A 25486-nucleotide genomic window follows, 5' to 3' on the forward strand; every position below is an offset into this window, starting at 1 on the left:
TGGACTGGCTGAGCAGCAGGCTGTGGATTCTTCCCTGAGAGACAAAGGCTGCCAAGTCTGCCTAAAGGAAACCTGGCAGCACATCAAGAACAAAGACTTAGTGTGGCTATTTATTCTTGACACACAGACAACAGCCTTCATAAATTAATGCCTTTGGGCTCAAACATTTTCTTGCATTCATGAAAAGGGTTTTAAATAGGTGACCGCATCCAGGCATGAAGTTAACAGTTGATTTCAAGTCAACTACAGACATACTACAGACATATTAGCAATTAAATAACAACACAAAGTAAATCATTGCCCACTCTCCTCCTGATGAGAGGCATCATTCCCTTGCATGATATTCTAAAACTTTCCAAATACATCAATCAATAATATAGAATACATTTTAATTATGTAAACAAAGCATGACCATGAGTTTCACGTGTATTTTGATGAGTGTGTAAGACATTCTGAATACAGATATGTCCCTTTTTAAAACAAATTCTAAATGTACAAAAATTTAGTGATGCACCAAAAACTAAGGTAAAGTTCTATTCTATTTTACATCCTCCCCCTTCCCCCCAATGTTTATCTCTTTTATTCCCAAGTATAATGCAATTGATGTAAAAATGTATTAAATTTACAAGTTAAATTCTAGCACAGTGAATACAAACAAACAAATCCAGTCTGTTCCAAGGTGAAGCTTTTCGAGGTCTTCTATCATCTTGTATGATGCATCTTGTTCACATGTAAGACTTGGTGACAATATGTAGATGGGTTTAAGTGAGTGGTATCACTCAAAGAAAGCAATGCCAATGCTAATATTGAATGGCAGCACATCAATAATATGATCTTGACATATGTGGGTAAACATTTAATTCACAGTAAAATAAGAAAATATAAATTAATTTAATTTTGTTGAAAGAGAACTTATAAAACATACAAAACTATATGTTACCATAATATAGAGTTATGACAAATGAAACAGAAGGGTGAAGAGGATAAATGCCCACAATATGAAATCAGACAGCATGGGTTTATATTATGGTTGTATAATATATTAACTACTATCTATGTAACCTTAACTGAGATTCTACCTAAACACAATGATAAATAATCAATGCAACTCATTCATTAAAATAATATCGATTGATATTATTTGGCTACTCTGAGTGATGCACTTATCTAGGTACTGATGATACAGCCATGAATCAACCAAAACAATATCTATACCCTCCATGGAACCTGCATTCCTACAATTCCTTACAGCATACTTATGAGGATTGGATGAGATAATTTGTATAGCACACCTGGCAAAAGATAAGCACTGTAGATAGATTGAACTATTGCCATTACGACAGTCATGATATATTTTACAAACCTGAAATGGTACATTTATTTACATAAATAAAATGCTAAATAAATAAATGGGCAATTCAAGCAGACTAGTAATACTTATATAACTTCATACATATAAACTTTATTTTATATAATCATTACTTGAGATTTTAGAATGTCCTTAAAAAGAGATCTCTGGAGATTAGCTAAAAGGAAAAGAATTCTTTTTGGAACAAAACTTTTCAGCAATTAGTCATATTTTTACTTTTAATAAATTGTCTTTTTAAGGTAAAATGTAAATGAGAGCATTTGTCTTTAAATTAGCAATCACTCTATGGGTTATGTTTCTTTTCTTTTACTCTCTCTTCACATATACCTCTTTGCTACTCTTCCACATGGTCAAGTAGTCATGACAGCATGATTTATCATCTTTCTCCCATCAATTCAACCACCATTCCATTCTGTTCTATTAGTATTTCCTGCTGTGAAAATCCCTGTAGAATCATGGTAAACTCTCAGAAGTTTCCAGATTCTGCTTTGGAAAGCGGTGACCCACAATGTTATTAAAAATTGGTGACTGACAAAGGGATTTGCTCCTTCCTCCAAAGCAAAGGCAAAGTCTAGACATCATCCTTAGCGTGACATTCATGCACAGCTTCCAACTGACAGTTGTCTTTTCTGAATTCACATGCACTATTCCCAACTATCAAATTTTACATGGAGTATTTCAGGGAGTTGTTTAAAAAAATCAAAATTCCTGGCTCTGCAGTTGATTAAGCGTGCCATTCCAAGAGATGGAACTGCCAGAACTAGTTACTTAGTACGAAAGCAGTTATCCTAGAAAGCTGTAAGGCAAGTATTTTAGGGCTTTAGTCACATATGTGTCATACACTTCAAAGCTCTACACTTTTGGAGGACTTCCTGGAGCCAGTGTTCTAAGTTAGTATTCTCCCAGTTAAACAGAAGCTAATGAGAAGCATAACACTGTATGCACTATATAAGAAGTTTGGCAAAACATCACATGTATTGACCCTACATTAAAAAAAAATCATAATAGCATTAAATCATTCTAAACTTCTAACATCCATTCATAAGAATACTCTCACTCTTTCATCAAAAAACCACATGTCATTCTGATTCATGAATAGTGCTAAAAGTATACATTTGACAGAATGTATCTGAACTTGACCCAGACACTTAAATATTTTCATAATTTCAGGAGCAAAAGGAAAACAGGCAAAAATCTCTTGACTGTAATACAGTCTGCTTTGAACAAATGGCTTGGATGCAAGCAGTAGGTGGCAAAGTTAAAATAGAAATGTTAATCCTATGAGAGTCCTTGCCTACTGTTTTATAGCTTTTCATAAATATTTTTTTAAAGGAATAAAGAACATAAAAATACCCACATGGAATAAAACAAAACACTGATTTTAATGTATATATTTTTTTCAATCTGTGAATATTTTTATAGGCAGTAGTAGCAGGAGTAGCCATAGTGGGAAAATAATTAAATAAACTTAGTTTTCAGTTTAAGTTTTAACAAAACATCAAGATTTTTAAACTCAATATAAATGAAGAATCATTAATTTTAGACAAACTTATGAATTCTCACATTACATTTAAAACAGCCTTAGTTCTTCTAAAATTTCTCAATTATCAATCAAAATAGGGGTCAGCAAACTATTTTCTGTAAAATGCCAAAAAATGTGTATTTCAGCCTTTCCTGACTAAAAGGTCTCAGTGGCAACTACTCAGCACTGCCACAAAAGCAGCCACAGACAAAATGTAAATGAGTGGGCGTGGTTGTATTCTAGAAAAGTTTTATTTATAAACATTGAAATCTAAGACTCTTATACTTTTTGCTAATCATCAAATATTCTTCTGCTTTTTTCAACAATTTAAAAATGTAAAAAACCCATACAGAGCTTCCTACCTTCCTTCTTCTCTTCTTTCCTCCCTTCCTTCCTCCCGTCCTTCCCCTTCCCTCTATCTCTTTCTTATTTCTTTTTTCATTTGTTTATTTTTCTTGCTTGACATCTGGCAGCACACAAAATATTATTCAGGACAGTTCAATAAGAGTAAAAGGCCAACATCTCAAATTTAGCCAGAGTTGTACATTTCAAGGATAATGGGCTCATTCTAATAGTTATCAGGCAAGAAGCCCACACAACTGCCATGGAGATACTGTGAGCTACAAAATCATCCATAATACTGAAAGTGAATACAATTATATGCTAGCCTACTTGCACTCCAATGAACTATTACATAAGTCTTTCCTATGGCATCTGCTTTGACAACTAATGTTTTCATTGAGTTTCCCTGAATTTTCTATGATGATATAGAAGAAGGAAAACCATAAAAGAAACTTTCCTTATCGTGGCAAATAATTGGAACATCATTATTTGTTTACAATAGCTGAAGAACTCTCTGGCATGTGGGCATTTGGCAATGTCCAAGAAATGTTATACGCTCCCCAAGACATATGGATATACAAAGCCAATAAATCTTGAGACAATAGCCTGTGATTCTCCAAGATCCAGTTCAGAAGAGGCTATTTTGTTTCATTCTTAGTAACAAATAAGAACAATCTACTCTCTTTGGAAGAAATTTTACCAGTAATCCAAAAAACTACTATATCAATAAAAGTTTTATACCAAATGCTCGTTGTTAGGGTTTCAGGTAAATTGAAATTGTTGTTAAAAATAATACTGCAGGCTGACATGCCATTGAGGATAAGGTCCAATGGCTGAGTGAGTTAGTATCTCCTCAAAAAGATGCTGTTGGCAGAGGCACTGCCACCGCACATACTTTTCTATTAAGACAGAACCCAGCCGGGCTCAGTGGCTCAGCCTGTAATCCCGCGCCTTTGGGAGGCTGAGGTGAGTGGATTGCCTGAGCCCGCGGGTTCGAGACCCGCCTGGGCAGCGAGACCACATCTCTACAATAAATCAAAAATCAGCCGGGTGTGGTAGCTCATGCCTGTAATTCCGGCTACTTGGAAGGCTGAGGCGGAAGGATCGCCGGAGCCCAGCAGGTGGAGGCTGCGGTGGCTGGGAGCGGCCACTGCACTCCAGTCTGGGCGACAGAGTGAGACTCCAACTCAAAAAAAAAAAAAAAAAAAAGACAGAACCCTCAAGAGACTCATGTGGCTTTTTAAGCAATCGTTACTGCAACTTTCCACTACAATTACAAACATATGCCAAATATTGTTTTTGAAAATGATACACGTGTTTAAATACAAACATAAAAAGTCTATGTAAAGGTGCCAGAAACTTACATGCTAAGAAAAGCCAAAGAATTTGTGCAGAAGCATGTTTTTCTACTTTCTATCTGAATAAACATTGCTGGGAAGTTTATAAGGGCTTAAAAATTTCATCCATGAAATCTACATATTTTATGTATATTTTCATGGAAAAAAAAAACAATTATGGCATCAAAGTCCACCTTTAAGACAGGCTTCATAAAAAAGAAAGAAAAGAAAAGAGTTATCTTTTCTGGGTAAGTTGAGACATTAAAGAGAAGTATGACTCCAAATTACCACTTAGCTTCAGGAAATTTTTTAAAATATGCAAACTCCACCTTGAATGATCTAAGTTTAGGCAATTCTTTGTAATCATTTACATGAAGGTTGTATCTGTAGCGAACACAGCTTATGTGCAAATTAAGATTAGCTTTTAAGTCATTTGTGAATTCATTTCATTACATGAGTAACAATGGAATAGATATGATTTTCAATTTATCTTGACAAATATTTATTGAGCTTACTAGGTACTATAATATGCCTAGAGACAAATTACATATCAAGGAAAGACAGAAACTTGAGAGAAATGTGCAGTAATGAATACAAATATGCAAGACTGGATTAAGTACTGGTTATAAAGTTTCAGAAGAAGATAAAGAGTGTGAAGCATGATGTTTGAAATGTGGATCAAATAGTGAGCTGTAAATGCAAATATTAAGCACAGGAGATGGCAAGGACTTACTATCTACCTTTGGGATTTGTTTGCACAGAACAGATAATTGAAGCTGAATGAATAATGAGATGGCCAAATCATATATTTAAAAAGAGGACCATGGACAGAACCTCTGGGAATACTCACACGTGTGGGCAGGAGGAAATCAGCTAATGAAGAAGAGAGTGCCAATGAAATTGGGAAATGTGTGACACATGGCCGAAGCAACAGGCAAAGAGAGATTCTGCAACCAGATGATGCAGAGGAGAGAAAGGTACTTCAGTGGTTAAAAGACTGTTTTTCTTATTATAAGAACATTTGAAACCTTGGTGACATCAGTAATACAGCAGAAGTGACAGCAGGTAAAGATGTCTATCTAGTTTCACGTCCCAGCACAAAGTTTATAAGCCAAGGGATTCAGTGGAGTATGAAAAAGAAGAATAAAGTCAGTAAGAATATAATTGATAACACAGGTCCTGGAGATGGCAGGATGAGATACAAATTGAGAGCAGAGTGAGGGATCATTAGTGTGGAAAGTAAGATTTTTTCCTCAGATGTCAGGCAAGCAGCAAGAGGATTCATGAAAATGCAGATATGTCCAAGTGTGGGAAAGGATGCCAAACTGCAGTACATTTTACAAGAGTCTCAATCTCAGACCAGTACAAGTTGAAATTATATGAGAAGGAAACATTCAGATCTGGGGATTTGGGGAGAAGGAAACATTCAGATCTGGGGATTTCAGTTTAAGTTTGAAAAAGGATAAAATAAGAACTTTATGAGAAAAGCACACTTTGGAAATTTTATTTAGCCAAGAAAAAGTATACACATCTTAAATTGATTGAAGTCTGAGTGCAATACATTCCTCACTCCAGAATACATATTCCACTGCTACCATATTTTATAATGACTTTGACAGATGTATTTTATATCTATTTCCTAATCTAGTATGGAAATTACCTAATTTCATAGAGTAGTTCTAATATTGCAATAAGATATATTGTAAAGAGTGTTATTATAAGTGAAGAGATTTTATCACTGCCTACACAGTAGTGAGGGGTATTTGAAATATGTTTTTAATTACTGCCAGACTGGCAAACCAGGGTTTCTTTCTCATGTCTAGTGGTTCTCTAATTTTAGTGTGCATAAGAATTACCTAGGGCTTGTTACAACACAGTTGACTAGGTCTTATCCCTAAAATTTTGGATGTGGAGCCTGAGAATTTGTATTTCTAGCAAATTCTTTGTAATATTATTTTGCTAGATCAGGTACCACACCATGATAACCACTGCTTTAGAGCATACAAAGCTAATCATTCCACACTGTGCAGATCTATAAGCAAGAGTGTTTTCACCCAACTTCTATTAAAGTACATTAGAATTTTTAGATGCATTAAAATAGTACCATTAATATTTCCAAAAAATTATATGTATTTGAATATAGTCAACTTCCAGATTTATATAAAATGTTATTTCTCTTTATCATCACCCTTAGAAAATGGCTGTGTATATTTATTAAGAAGTCACAGTTTGCTTCAGTAGCAGGAATACTTACCTGTACATTTTTTTCTTCCCCTAATTCAACTCACTATATTCATATTTCATTATAATTTGTGCCAGAAAGGCTTCTAGATACTTTACAAATATATATAAAAGTATTTGTTCCTCACAATAACCCTATAAGTTAATTTATTTTATTAACTTTATTTTGCTGAAGTGGAATCTGAGGCAAAGAGAGATTAAATACCTCACTAAGGACCAGGCAGAAGTAAACATTGGCATTTTTCTAGTTTCAATACTATGGCCCTTTCCTACTACCAATATTATAGTACACTCTTTAGTATACATTAAAGTATAACTTGAGCTCAAATATTTACCTGTTCCAAGAAACAGGACGTGGTATCGACCATCAGCAGCATTCACTCGGTCCACCGCTATCTTTGTATACTTGTAGTCAGTTCCTATACGAACAATCAGAGGCCTTCTGTGGACTGGGTAGATGGAATTGTACATGAGAGGATGGTTTCGAATAAAAGTGACAACATCATCTGGGAACTCCTTGGTGGTTCGCATATTGGGTGTAAATGCTCCTCCTGGACACTGAAAAAGTTTTTTTTAAATCATGTTAATTTTTTAAAATTTAGTTTGTTTTAATAATAATCAAAAGCCCTCTACTCTTCAAAACACTCAGAAGTTCCAATCTGTTTTAGGCATACTTGCTACCCATTGAAGGAAAAATGAATAGCATGACTGTATGTATTAAAATTTGGAGAAAATTAATACACAGTGTATATAATTTGATGATTTAAATGAGGCTAAGTCCACTTATCTTAGTCTATTTTTTTTCAGAGAGAAGCTGATGCCACCTTGTATATGCGATAACTCTTCACCTTTCTCATTCATCATTTTTCCATGTGTTATTTTGTGCCAGACACTACATTGTTAGAAAAGCAAACAAACAAAAAAACTTGTGGACACAATCTAATGCTGTCACTAGTCAAACTAAATTAGATTACATTATCAAATTCAATCTGAACTCTTATGTGTAAGAATTTTATTTCACCTGATCTGCCTTCCAAAAAGAGCTCAGAAGTTGGAGCTTAGATTGGATGAAATGAGATTTGATAAATTTCCTCTATAAAAGACTCCAACTATATTCATTATTCTTAGAATAAAATTCCTACAGCTTAGAATGGCCTACAAGGCTCAGCATGACCCGGCCTGAGCCTGCCACTCCCACTGTAGTTCTTGCTGTTCCTGAACCTCAGGCGTGCTTTCCCTCCAGGATCTTGGCACTTGCTGTTCCCGTCTGGCATACTCCTCTCCAGACCACCTCATCGCTTTCGCTGTTACCTCATTCAATTCTTAGTTCAAAAGTTATTTCCTGAAAGGTGATGACACATGTAAAAATAGATCCCCCTCTCCATCTCTACTTTCTGTCTCCCTGGCCTGCTATTTTTTTTCACAGCTCTCATTTACCTAATGGTACATTATACAAGAGGACCACAAAAAACTCAGAATCATTTTTTGAAGGGCAAGCCCCCTTGTAATACAGGACTTCTTTGCTAGGTAAGTGTTGTAGGAACCCACCGGCATCAGTGTATCAGTTAGCATTGTTGTGAGAGGCTGCCCCCAGCTACAGTGATTTTTTCTTTTTTTTGAGATTCTTCCAACGCATTTGCCCATTTCATGATGGGTGATTTACACGTGTGCTCCTGCCCACACTGTGCTGAGTGTTCAGCAGCTTTTGACTAAAAACAGCATGACCTCTGTGCCCCACCCTCCCTATTCACTGGATCTCACCCAGAGAAACTTGCTTTTTTATCTTCCTCGATCAAAAAATCCTCAAAGGGAAACATTTTGCCAATGCGGAAGAGGTCAAACAAACAAACAAACAAAAAACAGCAGAAGCACTAAAGGGCATCAAAACTGACAAGTTCAAAAACTGTTTTGAGCAGTGAAAAAAGAGTCTCAATAAAAGTATTGCATTAATGGAGAGTGCTTTGAAGGTAACCGAAGTTTAAACATGTAAGAATAAATACACTTTTTAAAATAAATATATATAAATTCCGAGTTTTTTTGGAGGGCTCTTCCTCATATATTAGTTGCTTGTTTCTAATTCTCCCTCTAGAATGTAAGTCATGTGTTGACCATAACAAGATCTATTTTGTTATTGTTTTGCTGGCACACTTATGACAAAGCTGGTAAAAGTAGATATTCAGCAAAAATGAATGAATATTATATTCATATATACCATTATATCAATCTTTGTACCTTGCCTGCGATTTTGGTGCAGAAGCTGTATGAAACAGTCAGTTCTGGCCAGGAGAGGCAAGCAGAAAGTAATAATGAGATCTGAAAAAAAGGACTGCAGGACAGAGTCAGCAGCACCGGAAAGGGAACCTGACAAGGGCTTCTGAGATGAAGGTTCCATTTATAGGGCACCTAAGGCCAAACTTAAGGGCAAACTGGAACTGCTGAAGCTCGGAACTCAAAATCACTCACTTGAGTGTTATGTTATATGAGCAAAACTATTGGGTATAATATCTTAAGGCATATAAACATTACTTGCCTAAGCCTATCAAATACCTCTCAATATTTCTACTTCTAGAAACAAAAATATCATGCAACATTTTTTCTTGAAACACACAACATGTTTCTTCTAGTTTTCATTTATCCTTTTTAGAGAGGTACAAGGGAAAGGAAAGCAAGCTCCTAGATCAATAGCAAGGGTCACAGCATCAGGGGTAAAGAGTAGGAGGTTATAAGGACTGTGACAGACTGGTAAATCATGTATCACTTAAAGATGGCATTGAACACTTGTTTCCAGCTGATCGCTCCTAAGTGAGGATATAAACCCAGTGCTGCCACATTTCAGCAGAAGATATGAATTTTATGTTAAATTTGCCAGAGTTATAAAGTTCACTCAGTCAAAATAAACACACAGGCACAACAAATTTTTTTTGGTGGGGGGGGCAAACTAAATATGACAGTGTCTAGGTTAAATCCTTGCAACAACTATCCCACTGTAAGAGTGTCTTTGGGCCAGTATTGCCAGGCATATCCCCCATATGTAAATATGTTTCTCCAGATTACAGATGTTACCTCCATCATCTAGATTTCATCATCAATTTTTAGGTTACCTTTGACTAAACATTTCTAGAACTTTTTATAGGATAAATATAGTTCTCTTTTTGTAGAAAACACAAGGAGCAATTAAATGACAACAGAGAAGAAATAATGAGATGAGTAATAAAACTAAGACTCTCACTCATTATTCCATTAACTAGACTTTCATCTGGAGTTCATATGTTCTTCTTTTAAGAAAAAGCATGACGTTCAAATATGCATGTGTATAAACTGTCCACAAAGAAGAACAAAATAAGGACAGATAATTTAATTTGAGGTTGTTCTAAGCTGATGGATATGTTTCATACTTCTGCAAAATATCGAATTAAGGGTGTTTTCTGCCCTCAATCGCCACACAAAGTGGAAAAAGGGAAATACATAGCTCACTGCATGAAAACATGGAAAGAACAATGCATGGGCAATTCAAATAATGCCAGACTTTCATAAAACACCACTAATTATGGTTTGCTAAGATATGTCTACTTAAGTATTTGCAAGCATTTTTATTTGTAAGTTCCATAAAAATCCAAAGTTAGCATATACTTTTAGGCAATTTATATACTTTCCAGTTATTATAGTTTGGTGTGTCATAAGATTATTAAGTTATTAGTGTCTAGTTTCTGGTTTTTGATTAAAGGTAATTAAAATTCAGATTAAAATTTCATTAAGGTTGCTCAAAACCATAGTTATTAACTAGGTAACCTGATCAATTCAAATCAAATCAGATGTTTTACATCATTCAAGTATCCCCCATTTGGGACTTTTGCTTTACATTCACAATGAACTTCTCACTTAGAAGCAAGCATCTTCTATTGTGAGTTTATTTTCAAATTTGTCAAAGAATTATTTCTGATAATAATTAATTCTTCCATTGATTCAAGGAAAAAACTTTGCCAACAGGACACAGAATGAGTGATAATAAAACTGATTAACCTTTGAAGACTCTGTCCACACTAGTGAGTTTACTTAGGGTAACAGGGTCAAGTATAAATAAGATGGGATTACTTTTTCCCTTACCTTGGGATATAATAAAGCATGTGTATTAAAACCTCAAGACAATATAATATCTACATGTTATCATAAAATAAAAGCATGTGTCCATTAATTAAGTTATAGCTCATTCTTCAGATGGCTAATTTTACTCTACAATCATTAAATAATTTTGGCTAAACTTTTCCTTCATGTGTTTGTTTTTCTAAAGTTCTTTTAGCTGTTTATCAAGCAGTGATAAGCACTCCTTTTTCAAGTAAAGACATTTAAAGTGTTTTGATTACTGAAGTGTGAGATGAAATGTTAGGGGTAAAAAGGATGACTTGTTAAGGAAGTAACAGCAATGGCTGCTATTCCCTAACTTCTTTCCTATACTCAGTATTCATAAACAACTGCTGCCTTCTGAAGCTCTTACCTGTTCTTTTAAATCTTTATGTCTGCTATACTAGTTCAATAATTAATATATTTACATATTAATATGTGTGTTCATTCTCTGGATATATTTTATTTAAAAAGCACTTTGATGTACCCAGTAGAAGACAGAATAAGAAGCTACTATTGTCATTTAGACACAAATATTCTGGTAAGAAAGATGGACATAAAGCAAAATAACAATGAAGACATACAGTAATCTTATGAGAAAAATATAAAATAAATAACCAAGCTTGGTTTAAGATCAATTGCCCTGTATACTCAACAGACAATAGTTTTTTTAATGAATTTAGAATATTGGAGAATTTAAGGGTGCCAGGGTCAGTGAAGATGTTTAGAGATAAGAAAACAAAGTTTGGAGTATTAAGGAACCTGTAATTCCTGGGGCATGGCTAGATTATAGAGCCCAGAGTGAAGAAAAGAACTAGGAAGTGAGGCTAAGGACAGACAGCGGAAAATGCAAAGTACCCATAGAAAGAGTGACTGACATGGTCAAGGGGATCTTGACCTAACACTTGAAAGATGAGTGCTATATGGATAACTAAAGGTACTTGGTGGCATTCCAGAATCTGGGCTAGTTTCTGGCATTGATCTATGAAACTTACATACTGGAGAAACTGACTTTATGTCTTAACCCTTGATAATCTAGGTCCTTTGTATGAAGTCCAAGAATGATACAGTTTAAGACTTGAAGTTCTATACTATCTGGGCCTCATCTTCCTTATATTTGTCTTCTGCTACATAAAAAAAGCTTTCTGCTCCAGTCTTAATAGCCATGCAGAGCTCCCAGGATTCACTCATTAATTTCTATCTGTGCCTTGCAGTGAATGCCGTGCCCTTTGTCTGAAAACTCTTTGCCTCCTTCCCTGATTTATCCACATCCAATCAGGTCCAGTTAAATCTCACATTTTGTATATGATTTTCAAATAAGACTGTTTCACTACAAGTTCTTCTAGATTGCAATAATATTTATTGTTTATTTAATTTACAAGTTTTGAGTAATGATGTGAGACAAGATGTAATCAACTTTTCATGTCAATATGCCTTATGTGTTCAATTTCCTTGTAAACTTTCCTTACTGAATGCTTTCAAAGATCTAATAGAAATAGAAATATTCCTAATGTAAGCACAACCAGAAGATGTATGTAATCAACCAAAGTGCCAGCAATGCACTTCTCTGTTCCTTGCCACCACTATGTGGATCATGGGAATTTTCTGTTTTCTTCTGCTGGCACCAGACCTGTTCAAAGCATGATGATTAAAGTAGATGGTTCTGCTAAACTATAAATAGATGTCAAACTTGAATACTTTTATTAGGTTTTGCTTTAACAGGATACATAACATATACAAACAATCCCTTGCAGAAGCTTTATCCACGTTGCAACAGAATAATGTAATATGTTAGCTCAGCCACAGAGAGTATGCAGTCTTTGGCTGCCCTTTATAACATACCAAAGGTGTCTTGTTTCTTCCACAAACTTGAATTACTTATGGAAAAATATTATGACACAATTGGCAGACTTCTTCCTACTGACTTGGGTTTGCTGGCTGGGTTGCTTTCTAACAGAACTATCAACCCTGTTTTAAAAGAAGCATCTATGGAGAACATTAGAATGAGGGTATACAATTTCTGCTAGTGTCATTTCTTTAAGAACACAGTCATATATTTACACATATAAGTTTGACCCAGCAACTGTATTACTGTATAGGGAAATAAAATATGACAATCACAGCTGATCTTTCATTAGAAGGACTTCAGAAGCAACCTTCTTAATTTGAGAGAAGAAAGAATGCTTTGGGTCACTTGGTTGTAGGTTTTCTGGCTACATAAGAGGGACATTAAACCCCAGAAGTCTAGAGGAGAGAAAGACACTGACCATTCTGAGTCAGAGAGTTGACTTCATGGTGTTTTGCTCATTGAAGGGTGGAGGGACTAAATCTTAAGGGAAGTATGCTTTTTCAGCAGGAGTTCCAGAGGTCATGTCTCCACCCTGCCTTTTTTATTCTCTAAGGATCACTCATCTGACAATTTTTTGATTTGAAGGAGCTGCTCTGGTCTCAACACCAGATGTAAGAAACCACATTATAGAAATACGTCTCAAGTACTGACTAATCCCTTTTTTCACAGAGTCTGCTCCAGATGTGTGTTGCTAAGCCCTGGCTTATTCTACATTGCTTTATAAAAGGGAAACACACTTATTCATGACAGCTAAAAAACAGTGAAAAATGGGGTTGCTAACAGAATTTTCTAATTTAGCATTGGTTTATTTTGTTTTAGTAAAAAAAGTTTATGTATTCATACATTTTATACAGAATAATTGCTACTTGACACGAGTGGTGTTCTCACTGTGATTCTGTGTCCTTTAAGTTGCCACATGGGTGAAGAGCCTTATGAAAGGGAAGGCTAGAGGTCACTTTTCTTCAGGAAAAGATTCCCTAATTTGTAGCATTTGCCAATTTCCGTAATGCAAATAGTCTCACCATGGCTGATTTCATAATTCACTGTGATGTCCTTAATTGAGAAGAGGGGCTTACTATCTGTTCTTGTGAAATGGGTATGGGCAGGCTGTAACATTCACTGCATAAGGCTCTGAGGCCTTGACCCCTCATTCAACCAATCTTGATTTATTTTATCTGTGTAATTTCTTTATCTGAGGGGATTTCTCTTATGCTTTTGGGGGGAGAGGAGAAATGAAATGCTGATGAGTTTACAAATCAATTGTTCCTGTACTAATCCCATATACATGTTGTTCAAAAGAATCATACATGAAAACACATTTAATTACAACCACCTCTTAATTTTCTGTATTAAGAGGAACCTGCGAGAAGACCAATTTTAAATAGTAAGTCATTCTCAAAAATATGATTTACTCTTGAATATGTCATCACTGAGTCATCTAGAAAGGCATGAAATATGCTGAGTGAAATAATGAGAGCCAACACCAAAAGGAAGGGGCAAGATGACAACAGATCCAGTCAGAATGTGAGAGTCTTTGCATGAGTGAGTATACAAAAGGACTAATCCGTGTTCATTTGTGTGTGCAATTGGGTGAACAAATGTCCAACTGACAGGAGACATGGGATCAAGTGCTTGGACCTCTGCAGAAATAGCTGCAATGTGCTGCTGCTCTGAATTCAGCACCTGGCATTCACAGAAGGATCCACCATCCCTAGGGCGTCTCTAGGAAAAAGGCAGAAGAGATCAGCTGCTTCTTAACACCTGGCACCTGGCACACACCACCACCTGAGGCAACAGGCCAGACACTGACAACAGAGAGCATTGAGAAAGTGAGGGAAGGGAATCTAGAGCTGAGCCCTGCCAGAGGAGAAAACACAGACAGCCACCAGTCTTGGGACTGGGCAGAGACCTGTTTTAACTTGCCCAATTCTAAGCAGCCTGCATCCTGAGACCGAGGAGTGATCTCTGCATCACTCTGAAATTGGCCATCATTTGCCTAGAGTGGATACTCCAAGTGCATGATACTGGAGAGACAGATGCCCCATCCCCACACTGGACCAAACACAGACACATGCAATCAGAGCAAGGAGACCTAGCAGCAGACGAGTTGGGAGCTTTTCCCAGGAAGAGCTGCTGGAGCAATTGTTGACCCCACTATCTCTGCACTGGGCTGAACACTGGCAGTGAGGGTCATGGAGTGAATGCAGTGAGGGAGCCTAAGGCAGGGCTCCAAGGAAGCAGTGGGGAGAAGCCACCCCATTCTGGATTGGGCTCCAGAGCCAGAGTTACCAGGTTCTGGCCCCAAGATCCAGAGACTGATAATTGCTGGGGAGAGAGCTAGTGACCCCATTCATGGCAGGAACAGAAGCCAGCAGAGAAACTTAGCAGATGCTATAACACCTGGGCAGAGAAGTACTCCAGAGTGGCCTCTGCAGAACAGCAGAACTGCATCTTAAGACCAGGCACTGATCTCTGCATTGCATTGGGGCTGCTCTTTGTGACCTCAGAGAACATTTTCCCCAGTGCACAAGCCCTGGCAGGTAATGACATCTATGGAACCCCTGATGATTTACCCTCCACCCTGAGTCAGCTGCTGGATGATAGATGCAAAGAGTGGAACTGACCGAGAAGGAGGTGAGTACCTAGCTGACTTCCCCCTGCCCCTATCAAAAATTGAAAAATATTGGGAGGGCAGGGCAGAGATTGGAGGCTTCATTTCCCAGCCACAACTGGATGACCTGGGAGCTATGACCATGCTAGGAGAACTAGGAAGGGAGTGAGAGCCCAAGAGATGTTGTGTCAAGTTATTTCAGCCTCCTATTCTTACATGAACATGCACCGGCTACCAATTGCAGGGAGCAGGGGATAAAGAATCTAATATCATAAGTTCCAACAGTGAAGAAGGAATCTGCATTAACAGACCTGCAGTTGCAGAACCTATTGCATGAGGGAGCAACCTCCCCACACACACCAGAGACACACAATAGCTGAGAACTCTTTATCAACAGGTTTTTTTGTTGTTGTTCATTTTGGTTGGGGTATTGGTTTGTTTGTTTGACTATTTTATATTTTATTTGGATATTTTGTCAGTTGACTTTCTCTTTTTTTCTTCTACGTCTATTTCTCTTTGTTCTCTGTGTGTATGTTTTCCTTTCTTTTTACTTTTCCTATTTTTCTTTCTTCTTTCTCCCTCTTTCTCATCCTTTCTTTTTTTCTCTCTCTTCCTTCCCTCTCTTTTCCCTCATATTCTGTCTTGGTCTCAGGGACTTTACAAGCATAACCACTGTAAGGTCATATTGTGCAGAGATGGAGAGCAATTCCCTGCTGGTCCATTTACCAGATAGCAAACATTATGACCTGCCAATAGGTTCTGAGTCCTCGAGCACCCCCCACATCCCTTAGTAAATGCTCAAAATTGTAAAGAGACATCATAATGCCTCACATCCAACCCTACTTCGTAATTGAACAAACCTGGGGCCCAAGCTCAAAGAAAGATAAAAGAGCAAATATCAGAAGTGACTGCTTCTCCATTTTCCACTAAGCAATGGAATTAAAAAGAAAGATAAAAGAACTACTATAAATGAAGAAAAAACAACAAAGAACTGCTGCTAACCACCAAAGTCTAGCAAAGAGTCAGTGCTAGAAAGAACAGCTACTGGAGCACAAACAATGGCTATCCCTGAGAACAACAGTACCCAGAAGGTACTTATGGAGATCAAAGAATCATTGGATAGAATAAAAATCAAGAAATGCAAGGACTAAAACTAAAAAAAAGAAAGTGCACTTAGAAATAACAGAAATAAAGAACTCCATTCAAGAAATAAATAATAAACTGACAAGCATGGGAAGCAGAGTTGACCAAGCAAAAGAAAGAATCTCAGAGCTGGAAGACCAAAACATGGAATTAACTCAATCTATTAAAACTATAAGGGGAAAAATTAAGAGGAAAGAAGAAACTCTCCAAGTGATGTGCAATTTTTATCAGGAATTCAAACCCATGTCTGGTTAGAATACCTGAAATAGAGAAATGGAAAACACCCTGGAACAAACATTTTATGAGGTCATTCAAGAATGCTTCCTTCATCTGACCAGAGAAATAAGTATACATGCATAAGAGATGTCAGAGAACCCTTGCAGGACATCTTATGAGAAGACCAACATTTAGACACATAGTAATTCACCTACACAAAATAGGTATAAAAGAAAAAAATGCTAAAAGCAGCAAGGAAAAAAGGACAGACTACGTACCGGGGAAGACTAATCAGAATTGCTACAGACTTATCTGCAGAATCATTACAGGTCAGAAGGAATTTGACCCCGATCTTTAATGTTCTTAAAGATAAACAATATCAACCAAGAATTTCCTATCCAGCCAAGCTAAGCTTCATCAGTGATGGAGAATTAAAATCCTTCCCTACATCCAATCCCTAAGAGAATATGCTGCTCTGAGACCAACTCTATACGAGACACTTAAAAAGGTGCTGCGCACAGAAGAAAAAAGAACAAAAGAAAGACCATATATTTTACAAGAGCACAAACAAAGACAGAGCAGAACACATAGCACACCCACAACAATGAAAACACATGCATATATAAACACAAAACTAAAAACAAAACACGCTTATAAGAGCATTAAGATAGGAGCATTCTCTCATATTTCAACAATCAGCCTGAACATGATTGGACTAAATGCACCACTGAAATGACACAGAATGGCAAAATGGATAAAAACACAAGACCCAGTAATTTGTTGCCTTCAGTAAACTCAACTTATCACAAAAGATGCCCACAGACTCAAAGTTAGAAGAAGGAAAACAAATTTCTGGTGAATGGATCACAAAAGAAGGCAGGAGTCATGATAATTTTTTTCTTTTTCTTTTTTAGAGACAAGGTCTCACCAAGTTGCCTGGGCTGGTCTTAAACCTGCAGGCTCAGGCTATCTACTGCCTAGGCCCCCCGAAGTGCTGGGATTACAGGCTGAGCCACCGGCCCTGCCTAGTCATGATCTTAATATCAGACAAAACAACCTTTAAGCTATCAAAAATTTAAAAACATATGAAAGGACACTACATAATGACTGAAGGTTTGATCCATCAACAAGGAATACCCATCCTAAACATATATGCACCAAACACGGGAGAATAAAGTTTATAAAGCAGCTACTAAGTAAACTAAAAAAAAATATATTGACTCTAACGTTATCATAGCTGGGAACGTAAATACCTCACTAAAAATCCTAGATAGATCATCAAGGTTAAAAAATTCAACAAATAGATCTGGAACCTCAACTTGATGCTTGACCAAATAGACTTAGTAGATACCTACAGAAACACCACCCAAAAACTACAGAGTATACATTATCCTCATCACCACATGGAATGTACTCCAAGATAGACATCTTTGGCCATAAATCAAGCATAAAAAAATTTCACAAGACCAAAATACTGCCATACACCTTCTCAGACCACAGTGGAATAAAAATAAGTATCACCACCAACAAAATTACCCCAAAACTCACAAAGACATGGACACTTAGCATGATAATGAACAACTTCTGGGTCAATAGAGAAATCAAAACAGAAATTAAAAGATTCCTGGAAACAAATAAAAATGAAGAAACATCCTACCAAAACCTCTGGGATGCCATGAAAACCATAGTAAGAGGGGAATTTATATCTCTATGAACACACATCAAGAAAATAGAAAGAGAAAATATTAACAGCATAATAAATCACCCATGGGAGCTGGAAAGGCAAGACTGCTAAAACCTTAAATTCAGCAGAAGAATCCATATCACCAAAGTAAAAGCCCAAATATGGGACATAGAAAACAAAAATTCCATAGAAAAAATCAACCAAACAAAAAGTAGGTTCTTTGAAAGGTTAAGATTGATGGATCCCTAGCCAGAATGACCAAGAAAAAGAGAGAAAAAAAAACCAAATAAAGACCATCAGAAATGCAAAATATCAAGTAAAAACTGACCCTGAAGAAATTCAAAGATTTTCAAAAATTACTATGCACACCTGTATAGAAGCAAACCTGATAACTTAAATGAAATAGAGGACTTTCTGACATCACACAACCTCCCAAAGTTGAAACAAGAAGAAATTGAGATACATATAGACAACCCAGGAAATTGATTGTCATAAGAAAACTACCTACCAAAAAGAAAAAAAAAAAAACTAGACCAGATGAACTTCCAGTGGAGTTCTACAAAACACACAAGGATTTCAATACTTTCCTAATGAAAGTATTCCAGGCAATCAAGAAAGATGGAATGCTCCCCATATCAATTTATGAAGCGTACATCACACTGTTACCAAAACCGGGTAAAGATCCAACAGAGAACAACCAGCCAATATCCCTGATGAACATAGATGTAAAAACTCTCAGCAAGATCCTACCAAATCAAATCCAACAAAACATCTCAAAAATAATCTACCATGACCAAATACACTTTATCCCCAGGATACAGGGCTGCTTCAACATCCGCAAGCCCATAAATGTAATTAAATGCATCAACAGTAGTAAAAGCAAGAACCATATGATTATATCAATAGATGCAGAAAAGACTTTTGAAAATCCATCACCCCTTCTTCATAAAAACCCTTGAACACTTAGGCATAGAGGGAACATACTTCAAAATAGTAAGAGCCCTCTATATTAAACCCACAGCCAACAAATTGCTAAAAGGAGAGAAATTGGAAGTATTTCTCCTAGAAATCAGAACATGACAAGGTTGCCCACTCTCCCCCCCCCCCCCATTAAACACAGTGTTAGAAGTCCTAGATTGAGCAATCAGACAAGAGCAGGAGATCAGGGGTATCCAACTAGGAAAAGAATAGATTAAGTCATCCCTTTTTGCTAATGATATGATATTATACCTTGAAAATCCAACAGAGTCTGCCAAAAACCTTCTTGCACTGATAAAGAACTCTGGCATAGTCTCAGCATATAAAATAAACATGCAAAAAACAGTTGCTTTCTTGTACACCAACAATAACTAGGAAGAGAACCAAATAAAAAGCACAATCCCATTCACAATAACCATACACACAAAAAAATGAAATACCTCAGCATCATCCTAACCATGGACATGAAAGATCTTTACAAAGAAAACTACAAAATACTGTGCAGAGAAGTCAAAGATGACACAAACAAATGGAAAAATATCCCATGCTCATGAACTGGAAGAATCAACATTGTTAAGATGTCCATCTTACCAAAAACAATCTACAGATTTAACACAATACCCATTAAATTATAAACATCTTTCTTCTGAGACCTGGAAACAACAATACAGAAATTCATATGGAAACATAAAAAACCATAAATAGCCAAAACAATCCTCAGCAAAAGAAAGAAAGTGGGAGGTATCACACTTCCAGACTTGTAGCATTATTATAATGTCACAATACTCAAAAAAACCTGGTATTGGTACAAAACAGGCATATAGATGGATGAAAGAGGATAGAGATTCTGGAAGAAAAATCTCAATTTCTCAACCAATTTATCTGTGTAAAGCCTCCACCAACAACCACTGAGGAGAGGATAACCTATTCAGTAAAGTGGTGCTGACAACTGGCTGACCACATGCAGAAGAATGATACTGGACCCTTACCTATTGCCATACACAAAAGTCGATTCCAAATGGACCAAAGACCTAAGCATAAAACCTCAAACTTTAAGAATCTTAGAAAGCATAGGATACACCCTTACAGAAATCTGAATAGGCAACCAATTCCTGATGAAAACCTTGAAAGTCCATGCAATAAGAGACAAGATAGACATGTGGGACCTCATTAAACTGAAAAGTGTCTGCAAAGCAAAAGAACCCATCAAGAGGGCAGAGAGACAGCCCACAGAATGGGAAAAAGTATTTGCCAACTGTATGTCTTACAAAGACCTAACATCCAGAATCTACAAGGAACTCAAAAACGATGAAAGAAAAAAAAAAAAAAAACAAATAGCCCATTAAAAAGTGGGTAAAAAGCCGGGCTCGGTGGCTCAGCCTGTAAGCCTTTGGGAGGCTGAGGTGAGTGGATTGCCTGAGCCCGCAGGTTCGAGACCTGCCTGGGCAACTTGGAGAGACCTCATCTCTACAATAAATAAAAAAATCAGCCGGGTGTGGTAGCATGTGCCTATAGTTCCAGCTACTTGGATGGTTGAGGTGGAAGAATGGCCGGAGCCCAGCAGGTCGAGGCTGCAGTGGCCAGGAGCGGCCACTGCACTCCAGTCTGGGCAACGGAGTGAGACTCCAACTTGAAAAAAAAAATAGAAAAAGAAAAAATGCTCAGCCTCAATAATCATCAGAGAAATGCAAATCAAAACCACACTGAGAAAACACCTACTGCCAGTGAGTATGGCCATCATTAAAACAACAAACAGCAACAGATGCTGGCAAGGATGCAGACAAAAGGGAACATTTCTGCACTGTTGGTGGGAATGCAAATTAGGTCAACCTCCATGGAAAACAGTGTGGCAATTCTTAAAAGAACTAGAAATTGACTTTCCATACAACCCAGCAATTCCCCTTGTTGGAGCATACCTGGAGGAACTTAAATCACTCTACAAAACAATATTCCTTCATGCATGTTTTTTGCAGCAATATTTACAATCACAAAAACATGACAAAAGAAAAAAACCAAATAGCCCATGCTGCCTATCAAAACTGGACTGAATTTTTAAAAAAAGTGGTACATATGCATGATGGAATATTATTCAGCCATAAAGAACGAAATTATGGACTTTACAGCAACTTGAATGGACTTAGAGTCTATAATACTCAGTGATTTATCACAGAAACAAAGAAATGAGTACTGCATGTTCTCACTGATAAGCTGACTTTGAACATTCACCATAACACTATATTAAAGGAACTGGCAATAGCTGGAAACTGCGGGCAGTTGGGGGGGCATATAACATCAGTAAGGGTACCTGTTCTCAAACCAGGCAAAGTGGGGACCAAAGGGAGCCCCATACATTACCTGTACAATGACTACTTTTATACATAATTCTGAATTGTACCCCACACCTTGAAATAAAGTAAAATAGAAAAGAAATGAGAGCCTTTTACTTATAATGGAATTTGAAAGTTGTTTGGCATCCCCTTCCCCTTCCATTGTGTCCATTGAAGGGTGCAGGAAGTGACCAGAGGGGCGGCTCCCAGAATGGCACTGAGCATGGTGAGGACACACCAGACAACAAAGGACCTAGGTCCTGGCTTCTGTGTGCACAATTCCCCGCACGCACGAATTTCAAACCTTCCTGCGTGCGAATTTCAAACCTGCAAGCCTCCAGTCCTTAGCCAGCTTTGTTATGTGTCCAATAGGACTATAACACAGCATCGGCCCCACCCTACTCCCATGCAGCTCCTCCAATAGGAACATAGCACGGCCCCTTCCGGCCACTGTCAGGCTGATAAATACAGCCCTCTCCCCGCAACTCCCTCTCTCTCTTTTTTTCTTTTCCCCCTGTTACATATCCTCTCTGTAACAGCCCCCTTTAATAAATCTCTTGGTCCTGGTCAGGTGTGGAGTCATTACTGGCGCCAAAATTCTTTTATTGGTGCCGTGACTCGGATCGGGTGCTCTCTGCCCTTGTGCGCTGGTGGCCACTCCAGCCCTCCCGGACCTTTCCCACCATTTTGAACGCGTGACCTGCATCCACCAGCGACTGTTGGGTATGTGAGTTTCCCAGACATGGAAGCCTGAAACTTGCCTGGGATCACCGGGGTGAACTGACCGTTGATCATCCGGCAGCCCCTCCGGCCCCAGGGCAAGGTGGAACACATCCCACCTCGGCCTTCACGCCCACAGTGGACTCTAAAGGCTTCCTCTTCTCCTTTTCTCTCGCCAAGCTACAGCTAAAGGCTCCTTCTTCCTCCTTATCTCTCTCACACCTTCCCATGGCTGCCGGGCTGCAGCGGGCCCCAGGGGTCCCACGTCTGCTAGCCCACAGCGGATCTTGCACAACTCTCCTCCCCCCAAGGAATCCCATGGCTGTCAGGCCGCAATGGACCCCAGGGTCCCACGTCTGCTGGCCCACAGTGGATTCTGAAGGACTCCCATATCTGTCGGGTAACAGGGAGCCTCGGAGGCTCCATGTTTGTTGTCCCACAGTAAGTCCTATTCGACTGGCAGGAATCTCAAACATGCTCCTACCTGCTGCCCGGTCAAGTGCTTTCGGTCTGATTAAAAAATCCTTGCGCTAGGTGCCTTGACCCCCTCGGTACTCCAGGAGGACCCTGGTTGTGCCAAACCCCTGTGACGACAGACTTTGCCACAACCACACTTCTTGGACAGCCAACTCTTCAGGGGATGCCCCGTTTAGTCTACCTGTCTGATCATGGGAGGCTCGTCATCCCTACCAGCCGATTCCCCTCTTAAATGCCTCTTAAACAATCTCACTACACTTTATCTTTCCCCTGATATCAAACCCAAATGCCTAATTCATTTTTGCACCCAGGATTGGCCAACATACCCCTTAGACAACCAAAATCAGTGGCCACCCCAGGGGTCCCTCAATCCTGATATTATTCAGGACTTACATAATTTCTGTGAGCATTCAAAACGGTGGGTAGAGATTCCCTATGTTCAGTCTTTTTCTCTCCTCCATAAACATCCTCGCCTGTGTCTCAATTGTAACCCCTCTAACTTCCACTCTCAACTCATGCTAGCATCTACTGCTTCTCCTACAACTTCTCTTTCTCCCATTATTCCACGCACGTGTGAACCTCCTCCTCTAAGTTCCCCTCCCCCCACTGCAAACACTGTAAGTCCCCTTCCTTCTTTCCCGTCTCGGGTTTCAATCCTGCAGAGGAGCCCCCTCCTTCCTCTTCAGCTCCACCCAGTTCTCCAGCAATTCAACCTCTGTGCCCTCCCATTTTCAATCATTCCCCAGTATAGCCCTCCCATAACCCGATCCAAGGCTGTACTGGTCGTCCTCGCTCCCCTCCGCAAAGTAGTGGGCAAAAAGGATATTGTTCAGGTGTACGTCCCCTTCTTTCTCTCAGACCTCTCACAAATAAAAAGAAAAGTCTTAGATCATACACAACTAATCCTGCCACCTCCCTCTATTTCTAACTTCAACCCAGCAGATAAACCTCCTACAGTCTGCTTTTGCTATTCCACTTACCATCAGTTTCTCCTCCTTCTCACCCTCCACCTTTATCTGAGAAGGAAGGGCTGGTGTCTCCAGCCGGGTCACCTGACCCCAGTCTCCAGCCTTTCTCTTTTGTCTTTGGAGGAAGAGCCAGTGCCAAAGGCCACGGTACCTAATCCCAAACTCCAGCCTGTTCACCCCCCTCCCCTCATTGCTTGATAACCCCCTGATAGCAGCCCTACCAGGTGCAACAAGTCTTTGTTGTTTCCTTATAATAAATTTCTCTCAAGTTGTATCTAAACTGGGACTATATCAACCTTCTTCCCAGACGAAAATAAAGAGATCATATAAATAAATCCTGTTAGCTAACTACAAAAAGGTGTTAATAAACAGGCTAACTAGGACAGAATAAAAGAGGTTTTTCAAAGACCAGATAAAAATCCAACAATGTTTCTAAGTCACCTCTCTAAAACATTGCAGCAGTTTACTAATATTGGTTTAAACTCTGTAGAGGAACAAACTCTTTTGGCTATGTATTTTATCTCCCAGTCAGCACCAGGTATTAGGCACAAACTCCAAAAATTAGAAAAGGGCCCACAAACCCCTCAATTAGAACTATTGGACACAGGCTTTAAAATCTTTAACAACCAAAAGGAGGAAGAAATACAGGATCACCAACATAAGCGGAAAGCACTTCAGCTTTTATCTACCACTTTAACAAAAAAAGCCACCACTGATAATCTTCCACCCCAGATGGTCAATAGCAGAAGGGGTACACAGCCCACTTCCCAGGTTTGTTTCCTATGCTGTCAAAATGGGCATATGGCCAAAGACTGTCAAGCCCTGCCCACCAGCAAAACCCTGTCCCAAATGCAAACAGCATGGACATTGGGCTCATGATTGCCTCATCCACCCAGAAGGAAGAGAACACATGGCCCAGAGGCTTGCTGCAATTAAGGGACACCAGGCATCTTACACGATCTCAAAAGGGGATCTCTTGGGCTTGCTCCAGTCAGATTGACTCGCCCCTAACTTGGTAGTCCTAATGTCTTCAGGACAAACCATTAAACCAACCGAGCCTAGGGTGGAAATATCAGTAGCTGATGGGGTAATATCATTTGTTATTAATACGGGGGCTACATGCTCAGATCTACTTACATTTCCTGATCCACTCCTTCCTTCACCCCTTTTGGTTGTGGGGGCACAGGGTATTATATCCAGGCCCCCCCACTATGCCATTACTTCCATGTATTCTGGGAGATAAAGTATTTCAACACTCTTTCCTTGTTATGCCAATGTGTCCAGCTCCATTATTGGGAAGGGACATTATGACAAAAATTAAAACTCACACCACTGTACTTTTTGGGTGCCTTTTATATAGCTTTGGATTTCCCTAATAGTTCCACATTTGATCATATCTAAGCCCTTTCACTACATGTAAACTTATTGCTTTGGTTAGCGCTCTGAGGTTAGGAAAAATGTAAAGAAAATTGTTAGTATAAGGTATGTTTTCAGTAAGAAAGGATAAAGAAAAGATAAATAACTGTATAGGAAAGAATCTTGTATGGTACATTTTGTTCTATAATAGAATGGCTGGTTAAAGA

The 25486-nt window shown here is 38.4% G+C and overlaps 1 protein-coding gene across 2 annotated transcripts in view; it reads right to left on the bottom strand.

The window, feature by feature from the left end:
- SEMA3C (semaphorin 3C) overlaps positions 1-25486 on the bottom strand; it is a 181838-nt gene that overhangs the window by 38068 nt on the left and 118284 nt on the right. For both annotated transcript variants that reach the window (XM_008062412.2, XM_008062413.2), the window contains exon 12: positions 7147-7369. In XM_008062412.2, coding sequence (XP_008060603.1) covers positions 7147-7369 — 223 coding nt within the window. The remainder of the gene's footprint in view (positions 1-7146; positions 7370-25486) is intronic.

This window comes from Carlito syrichta, unplaced genomic scaffold, assembly GCF_000164805.1.
Source record: "Carlito syrichta isolate Samal-C Ts95f unplaced genomic scaffold, Tarsius_syrichta-2.0.1 Scaffold305696, whole genome shotgun sequence".
NCBI classification, from domain to species: Eukaryota; Metazoa; Chordata; class Mammalia; order Primates; family Tarsiidae; genus Carlito; species Carlito syrichta.